This window comes from Borostomias antarcticus, assembly GCF_949987555.1.
Source record: "Borostomias antarcticus genome assembly, chromosome: 18".
Lineage (NCBI taxonomy): Eukaryota > Metazoa > Chordata > Actinopteri > Stomiiformes > Stomiidae > Borostomias > Borostomias antarcticus.
Window position 1 is genome coordinate 21,205,053 of NC_140251.1, and position 9,610 is coordinate 21,214,662.

The following is a 9,610-nucleotide window of genomic DNA, read 5'->3' on the forward strand; positions in this document are numbered from 1 at the left end:
GGTCCTCCCCTGCTCTCCCATCATGATGTGAGATTGAAGAGAGAGAGAACTCCTGACCAAGCAAGGGGTATGAGGAGAGAGAGAGAGAGAGAGAGAGAGAGAGAGAGAGAGAGAACTCAATGACTACAATGTAATTGGCCATCAGAAACTGATGGACAAGATATCTCCCAACCTACACCATCCAGAACTACTGTCATCCCACCAATCATCCAGAACTACTGTCAACCCACCAATCATCCAAAACTACTGTCAACCCACCAATCATCCAAAACTACTGTCAACCCACCAATCATCCAAAACTACTGTCAACCCACCAATCATCCAAAACTACTGTCAACCAACAAACCATATAGAACAAAGACAAAGAAGATACCAGATATTATACATATAAGGAACAGAAGGGATATAGTGGTAGAAATGGTTACCACAGAGAAGACAGTTCTCTACTGAATCCAAAGCACTCACTGGACAATACACAGTTAGACAGGACAATATACCTGTCACACCTCCACCTGTCTGTCTGCTGTAGTCCAGGGGCAAGAGCGCCCCCTGTCTGTCTACTGTAGCCCAGGGGCAAGAGCGCCCCCTGTCTGTCACGACTGTAGCCCAGGGGCAAGAGCGCCCCCTGTCTGTCCCTACTGTAGTCCAGGGGCAAGAGCGCCCCCTGTCTGTCACTACTGTAGCCCAGGGGTAAGAGCGCCCCCTGTCTGTCACTACTGTAGCCCAGGGGCAAGAGCGCCCCCTGTCTGTCTACTGTAGCCCAGGGGCAAGAGCGCCCCCTGTCTGTCCCTACTGTAGTCCAGGGGTAAGAGCGCCCCCTGTCTGTCACGACTGTAGCCCAGGGGTAAGAGCGCCCCCTGTCTGTCACTACTGTAGCCCAGGGGCAAGAGCGCCCCCTGTCTGTCTACTGTAGCCCAGGGGCAAGAGCGCCCCCTGTCTGTCACTACTGTAGCCCAGGGGCAAGAGCGCCCCCTGTCTGTCACGACTGTAGCCCAGGGGCAAGAGCGCCCCCTGTCTGTCTACTGTAGCCCAGGGGCAAGAGCGCCCCCTGTCTGTCACGACTGTAGCCCAGGGGCAAGAGCGCCCCCTGTCTGTCACGACTGTAGCCCAGGGGCAAGAGCGCCCCCTGTCTGTCACTACTGTAGCCCAGGGGCAAGAGCGCCCCCTGTCTGTCTACTGTAGCCCAGGGGCAAGAGCGCCCCCTGTCTGTCTACTGTAGCCCGGGGGCAAGAGCGCCCCCTGTCTGTCTACTGTAGCCCAGGGGCAAGAGCGCCCCCTGTCTGTCTACTGTAGCCCAGGGGCAAGAGCGCCCCCTGTCTGTCTACTGTAGCCCAGGGGCAAGAGCGCCCCCTGTCTGTCTACTGTAGCCCAGGGGCAAGAGCGCCCCCTGTCTGTCTACTGTAGCCCAGGGGCAAGAGCGCCCCCTGTCTGTCTACTGTAGCCCAGGGGCAAGAGCGCCCCCTGTCTGTCTACTGTAGCCCAGGGGCAAGAGCGCCCCCTGTCTGTCTACTGTAGTCCAGGGGCAAGAGCGCCCCCTGTTTTCCAGCAGCTGAGCAGGTCTCCTTCCGCTGCAGGGCCTGCTGAGCCAGAGACATACAGCAGCCCAGAGTGATGCATGCTGGTCTAGCTCAGGGCCATTAGTTAGACTAGCATCAGCCTTCTGTACGTCCTGGAGAAGAAGAGGTCCCCTTGCATGCTGGGAAAATATTAACCAGTCTAACACAGCAACTCTCACTTGGCCCACCACTCTTCCAGCTTTGGGACCGGGGTCTGTGTGTGTGTGTGTGTGTGTGTGTGTGTGTGTAGGGGGTGGGGGGGGGGGACTTGTTGGGCTGAAGGATCACACACTAATTAAGGTCATAATGGAGTTCAAGCCTGTTAAAATTGTTTATGAATCATTAGAGGTTGGGAAACGTGCTTTTCCCCCCAGTGTCCTCCATATAATTAGCCCCAGACAAGGTCACCATAACACACACATGCACACACAAACACATTCTCTATCTCTCTCTCTCTCTCTCTCTCTCTCTCTCACACACACACACACACACATTTACACACATACGCTTCCTAGTGGCGCGCTGTATAAAAAGTGCTGCTGTGGACAGCATTTACAGCGGCGGGAGAAACAGGCCAATCTGCCTCCTGTATTAATTTCCTAAATAAAACAGCTCTTGGGGCTGTTAGGTGGAGAAATGCACCTTCACTGATATTAATGAGGTTCACTGCGTATTTAGCCTTTTTATATTCCCCCAGCCCACAGAGAAGGAGGGAAAAAGCCGACGCAGCCGTTCAGCTCAGTTTTGCTGGAGGTTTTCTGAACATTATTGTTTTTTCTTCTTCTTGAAACAAAAGCAAATATGGTGATGATGACTGCACATTTTAGCCGACATTGTTGTAAGGCGCACAGACGGCCTTATGTGAAGCACATGGAGGACCGTTATTGCTGATCGGTGTCTTGTGATTGGTCCATGTTGATTGGTGACCATTCCACTCCTTAAAGGGGTAGTGTGCTATTTTGGACATTTAGCCCCCTTTCTGATATGTCTAACATGAATCTGAAACCTAGAGACCATTATTTATTTGATTGCTCAAGTATTGAGCTGGATCAAGATTTTCATTTGACTGACTTTTCTTTACAATGGAACAACACGTTGAAAAACTAAAGAAAGGTTCAGTGTGTAATCTTAGTGTGCTGTTCTGTGAAATGTCACAGTCCGTTGTGTTTAGGTGCTTGGCAAGGCCTGGATATGAGATCTGCTCCCGCCTCACTTCCCACACTCCCGCTGAGGGGCTGAGGGGTTGGGAGCAGGGGGAAGAAGTCCTGGCTGTTCAGGAATCAGTTTAGAGGGCAGTTTGTTGACCTCAGGCTTTTTGTGGACAATGGATTATTGCTACTATGATGACGAAGAACTTGATTTTGAATTTCATGGCATTGGCTACAGATTTGAGCCTGTCATGAACAGGAGATCGACTCCAAGAGATGGATGGTGGGCGCGCAAGAGAAGCCAAAACTGGCCATCAACCCCAACCTGCTGCCGAGGCGAGAAGGAAACAGATGCCCACAGAAGGAGAAAGCCTGTGTTGTAAGGAATGGGACCTTTGCTACCGAATGCCCTTGAAAATTTGGATGTATCCATGGACAACGAATCAGCTCCAACAAAATGGAATAATAAATTGGCTCCAATAAATTGGAAACAGAGGCCCAGTCTGGAGTGACCTTACAGAGAACTTTAAACTCTGTAAGTGCGTTGCCTGCTACAGCGAAGAGACCCAACATGGAAAACACGTTGGAGAGGGGAGCCTTGTTGTGCGAGGGTTTGTCTACGCGTCATGAGAACCGTGTAGATTCAACTCCACAGCTCGGTTACCAAAATGTTCCTCTTGTGTTTTCCCCTGGTGAATAAAGAGGTAAAAATCAATGGAGTGGAACAGAATTCTGAAAGCGAATGTGACAGGAACAGCAAGCATCCTATTTGTCGTTCGAAAAATGTCTAGTTTGACACAAGACACGAGAAAAATGTCTTGTCTCTAGCGACTGGGTAAAAACATCCCTGTTAATCTCGAATTGTGCACACTAGGTTTCCAATGCCATTTGACTCCTAAAGTGTCCAAACGTGCAAGCGATTATCGACAGAAATTGTTGCTCAGTGAGCCAGAGTTGACTGGTGAGGGAATAAAACGCTGTGGTGGTTAAACTTTTGGGGTGTATTACCGTGCATGAAGCAGAGTGTTGAAACTAGTAGGCTAGTATGCGACCAATTGGCATACGAATTGATTGCTCAGTTGTCCAAAATATTTGTTATTTGGCTATTATTTTTAGACACTAAATTACAATAAAACAGCCCATCTACTCGTCTGTACACTTGAGTGTTCGTTTCCCTAACACTAACAGCTTATAAGTTATATGCCTGGCCCACATGCAAGGTTACAACATATAGTAAACATCGAGCAGGCTAGCCTACTGGAGGAATACACACATAACCCTAAGGGATTGATCAGACCTAGAACATGGCGATGCATCTCAGTACAGTGCTTCCAGAGCCTCTTCACATTGGTTTATTTATTTTGTTCACAGACAATTCAGACTGGTAACCTACCATGTTGTATTGGAGTGGGCGCAGCTGTTTGGCCGTGGACACAGACAGAGTTCTGCCAAGTTGCATAGTGTGTGCTATTGGGGATACATAGGCCTCCACCTTCACTACCTGAGACAATGGAACTGTGAACGCCTTTGAAATGCTGTGACCTACTGTAACATTTACCAAACTGTTCTCTGGACAACAGACTGATAATCCTGATGGCAATATTCTAAGCATTCTTGTTATTCTAAGCATTATTGTGTCATTATAACATAACTTACTGAATACAAGCTTGGGGCACTTCACCCCTAAACAAGCGTGTATCGTGTGTTCAATTCAAGAAACAGTACAGTCATGTTCTTAAAAAGGTTATTTTTATTTGTAACAAACAAACATGGAATGAAACCTGTAAACAATACACCTTGCCATGAGCTACTGGATCAAAACAGTAAGGACATTCACATCACGTTACCACTAGTAAAATTCATAGGCGATTTGACCCTCTGAGAGTAGGGGGGGCAACATTTTACCCTCTGAGAGTAGGGGGGGCAACATTTTGACTTGAGAAAAAAAAAACAGTTCTGTCGTCGCTTCTCGTCCCATCTATTTACAAAGAATGCCAGTTGTGAACATTATGCTAAAAAGAAATCCGTATAACAATTCAATATGCACAAAGCATCAAACTTGTCAATCTTGACACCACGAGCATGTCAATATGACTTTATGACCGAGCACTAGACCATACTTTTTTAAGAATTTGAGCAGAGTTGGGCTGGCCAATCAGGGGGGGCACTTGCCCCCCCTGCCCCCCCTATAAAATCGGCCATGGTAAAATAGTTTTCGTCAAAATGCTCTCCACAAACCCGCAAGTCAGACGTACTGAGCCCTCGGGGTGGAGTGTTTCTGTTGATCCCCAGAACAAGACACACTTTCAATCAGTCTGGCTCTGACAATGGGAGCCTATGAACACGTGTATCCATGTTGCATTCATTGTGTTCCCACAACTGGGGACTGTACATTCGCACACCATTGCTGTTGTAAATGATATATCCTAGTATAAATAGTCCTGTGTAGGCTACTTGTAACCTCCTTCTTCTTCGTCTTGTTCTGTATACTACATGCTCAAAAAACACTGGTACAGTTACATCACGTTTGACTGCTTTAGCAAGCCACTTCATGCTGTTACATTAAGTGACTTACAATAATTGCATTTAATGTAAGTAGTCAGTGTACTACTACTCACCAGAAAAGTGCATCTCCTTTTTAAACAAGTGACTAAGAGCATAATAATCTAGTGCAAAAGCCAAAGTGCAAGAGTAGCAAAATATGAATTCTATAACTAGCATTAGGACTCAAAACTGATCACTAGGCTGTCCTCAGCTCATCATGGATAAGAACCTCTCCAGACTGAGAGCCTCTACAGCCTCTCCAGCCCGTGAGGCTTGTCCTCGCTGCCAGCCCCCGTCACCTCTCTGAACCTGGCTCAAATGGCAGCTGAGGATAACGATGAGCTTCATCCATTTGTACTTCAATTAAGCCGCTCTTTCAGCCCTGGCTCGCTGGGAGATGAACATGTGCTCGTTGAGTAATGAGATGACACTGATGAACCGGCCCCGGCGGACGACCCCATCCTGACGCGGAAGGAAGGCGCTCCGTGAGTCCGTGGGCCGCGGGGCTAGCGTAGTCACGGCTGCTGGACATCTGTCAGGTCTCAGCTCCGGCTGGGGAAGCCTGTACGCTCGTCTGCTATGTGATTAGCATTGATTGGCGTCTGGCCCCGGACCCTGGGACTCTGAACTCTGCGTGGACCTTGGTGCCGCCGCCGGCAAGTCTGGGCCACAGATTTGGGTAAGTGAATGAGGGCGACTTAGTGGAGTTGTGTGTAGGGGCTATGTGTAGGTAAGCGTATGCACACACCGCATACACACACATGTACACAAATACACACACACACACACACCTATATGCACACACGCACACACACACACACACACACACACACACAAAGTACCTATACAATCCAATGAAACACACACATGCATTCCAATGAAATAAAGTAATATGTTTACTGAGCCAACACACCTGAATCTCAGGCCCCATGGCTGACATTTACACATGCGTTTCACATTACCCACAACTCTCTGGGGGCCGCTTGGCCAAGAGATGGTCCTGCTCTGCCATTGTGTGTGTGTGTGTGTGTATGTGTGTGTGTGCGTGTGTGTGTGTGTATGTGTGTGTGTGTACGTATGTGTGTGTGTGTGTGTGTGTGTGTGTGTGTGTGTACAGTATGTGTATGTGTGTGTGTGTCAAATTATCTCCATCTCTCTGGGGGCTGCTTGGCCAGGAGAGGTTCCTGCTCTGCCAATATGACAGTGGGGGGCCCATTGTCTTATTTGAGGACGATTATTACTGGTCTAATGAGTGTTGGCGTGTGTGTGTGTGTGTGTGTATGTGTGTGAAAGAGAGAATGTAGTGTGGTGTGACGATTCCGTCTCGGTCACCGCCCTACCCGACGTAGTTGGCTCCAAACCATCGCTCACTTTACCGTTCCCACCAATCATCTGTCACCGAATCCACTCAACCAATTCCAGTGGTTTACTTAGAGGCTCTTTCTTCTTCCCTAGAAGCGCGCGCAACAAAACAAGGAAGTGACTCGACGTCCTTTGTTTGCTGGAGAAATATCCAATATCCAATGCCGTGGAGGATTACAAACCAAAGAATAGCATTCAGCTACTGGATTTACACACCTGAATAAACCAACAGTTACCGGTGGTCCCATACGAAAAGCTCCGTGCTTCCTAACTTAGTTAGAGATTATTCACTGTAGCCTACCGACTGCTGAACTTATGGGGTGACAGTGACAGTCGTGAGTTAAGCCTTTCGGCTAATTTTCCTTTAATTTATGCTGGTTCGTGATTTAAGTTGTTCAAATCCAAAGACTATGAACTGAGCCAAGGACTCTTAGTTTCATTTTTTGTGTGGTTTTGCGCTGTCGGAAAGGACTGATGTGTTTCCCTAGCTGACTCTGGATCTATGGACTAATTGGTGGATGGACTATTTTCGATATTGGTTTGATTTATCTTCGATTTATGATGACAACTTGTGTGAATGAACTGATTGCAATTTGTGTTGTTGAATTGCCTTGCTTGAATATATTTAGATTTTGCCCCGTTTATTACCTGTGCATGTGCCTTCATTGCTCTATTGAATGCAACGCATTGGTATGGTGTCTTACTGAAATGTGTGGTATATGGTGATGAGGAAAAAATAATTTAATATTAAGAACGGAAACATTGGTACCTGTTATGAGGGTTCATGAGAAGTCCATATAATATAAAATAACTGATACATGCACCCTTTGTGAAGTTGACTGACCTTAGGGGATAAAAGGAACCTTAAATCTTTAATTGTCAGGTTTAACCTGACTGGCAACCACATTCATCTAGTCAAACCGTCACATAAAAAATGTCAACCACGAAGGGACCTATCAAGCTTTAATACAGTTATACCAAGACCGTTCTAAACTCAATCTTCTGATAAAAGAGCACATTCAAAGATGCAACCATCAAGTTTACCTGAAAAGAAAAAAAATCTAAATGGAGACACAAGCAATGGACCAGGATGTGTTGACTCTTTTTGATCCCCTAAATGAGACAGGAATCCGGCCTGTACCCCGCCCACGTTCAAGAGGGACAGGAAATATGCCATCTCCTATTCAACACACGACATCAAACACCCTTGTGGATATGGACCTGACTCCATCTGGAGATGGACCTAACTGAATACTTGCATTTTGCAGCGACAGCACCCCCTTGTGTCCACAGGAAGGACGTAAATGTAGAGCACAACACAGATCAATCATTGTTGGAGAACTTCAATAAACTGACTGCTGAGCAACAACGCCTCAGTCAAAACATGGATGGCGCACTGGAAGCTCTCACTCAAAAGCTCTTGAAAATGCACGAGCTTGGACAAAAACAATTACTGGAAGCCATGGAAAAACAATTGGAAAAACATTTGGAGTTTAACCGATCACAGTTCAGTTCCAAACTCTCTTGGAGACTACAGCAACACCAGTCACAAGTTATGGAGGATGTAAACCTGGCATTGGTTCCTCTGGTAACCACCATACAGAATGTGGCATCTGACATTACCAAATGTACACATCAGCTGGACACTATATCATCTGAATTGACCTCCGTCAGACAGTATACCCTCCATGCCACTTCCCAGGTTTCCTCCGCGGTCCAGACCACACCCCTTTCCTCTATAGATGTCACGCAGCCAGTATCCATTCATCCTCGTCACCGACTGCAGTCAACCATGCAGTCTGGAGCCTCAGGACCAGAACTCCTTTCCCCTTCTACTTCTCCCCTTCAGATGGATCTAAGAAGCGGATACAAAGGGAAAAGCCCGATTAAACTGCAGTTCCCTTCTTTTGGAAGAGTTGAGGACACTCAAGATCCCCTACTGTACCTGGATACATGTCAAGATTATCTTGCCCTTCACCCTCTCACCGATGAGGAGCTGGTCGCCACTTTCAGAAGCGTGCTGCATGGCACAGCCCGAGACTGGTGGGACGTTGCTCGCCTGGACACCACCTCCTGGACTGAGTTCGAGCAGAGGTTCCGTGCAGCCTTTCTGTCAGAGGATTACCAAGATGAGCTGGCGGAGAGAGTACGGACTCGTGTACAGGCTGAAGGGGAATGTATTCGTGATTTCGCCTTTACTTACCGTTCTCTGTAGACGCTGGAGGCCTGACATCGAGGAGAAAGAGGTCATCAAGTTGATCCTGAAGAACATTAATCCTCACCTAGCCAGCCAACTGAGAAGCACTCAGGTCACCTCTGTTGACTTCCTGGTCTGTCTGGGCCAACAATTGGAGAAGGACCGGGGGAACCAGCTTCAATATGAACAGAGAAAGGAGGCATCAAAACAACAACAACAACAACAACTCAAACCTACCCCGTTTTTGCCTACACATTCAGCCTCACCAGCTACATCCATCTCAACCCCTAACCCTTCTCAGGTGGTGTGTTGGAGATGCAAAAGTTCACACCCACCTAGAGAGTGCCCTCAGTATCAGGCCAACAGAGGCAACAAACACTCTAAGTCCTCCGGGTTACAACCTGGGGCCTCATTTATCATTGAGGTACGCCTTCTTTTACACGGTCTTTTTCGCGAGTTCAGGCGTACGCCATTTCCCCCCCCCACATTGCGATTTATCAAGCCGTAAGGGCGAACATTTAGTCGCCTTTCTCCGCGCTTTTGTAGGACACCTCTCAGCTTGTCCTACCGATTTACACGGTGTTCTACGCCCTTCTTGAACACAGGGGGAACTGGCGACGCAGGTGGTGCGTCGGTGAATTACTATGTTTGACGGAGAGAATAAGAGCGACAGTTCATGAACGCACAATCATGTAGGCTACTAGGCCAATTCAGCACAAACATATATCGCAATGCAAGATTAGACGTGTCCTCTAACTGGCTCATTCATGCTCCGATATGGATTTGTTCCCAAAACGGAACCT

General features: G+C 47.6%; 1 protein-coding gene across 1 annotated transcript in view; it reads right to left on the reverse strand.

Annotated features, from left to right (window-relative positions):
* The window catches only part of LOC311320967 (zona pellucida sperm-binding protein 3-like), a gene marked incomplete at both ends in the record, with an annotated part of 35,377 nt that extends 26,534 nt beyond the window's left edge, over positions 1-8,843 (reverse strand). Inside the window, 2 exons of the mRNA XM_084452834.1 lie at positions 8,556-8,720; positions 8,814-8,843. Of these exons, the coding sequence (XP_084308960.1) occupies positions 8,556-8,720; positions 8,814-8,843 (195 nt within the window). The remainder of the gene's footprint in view (positions 1-8,555; positions 8,721-8,813) is intronic.
* Positions 8,844-9,610: the final 767 nt, after the last annotated feature.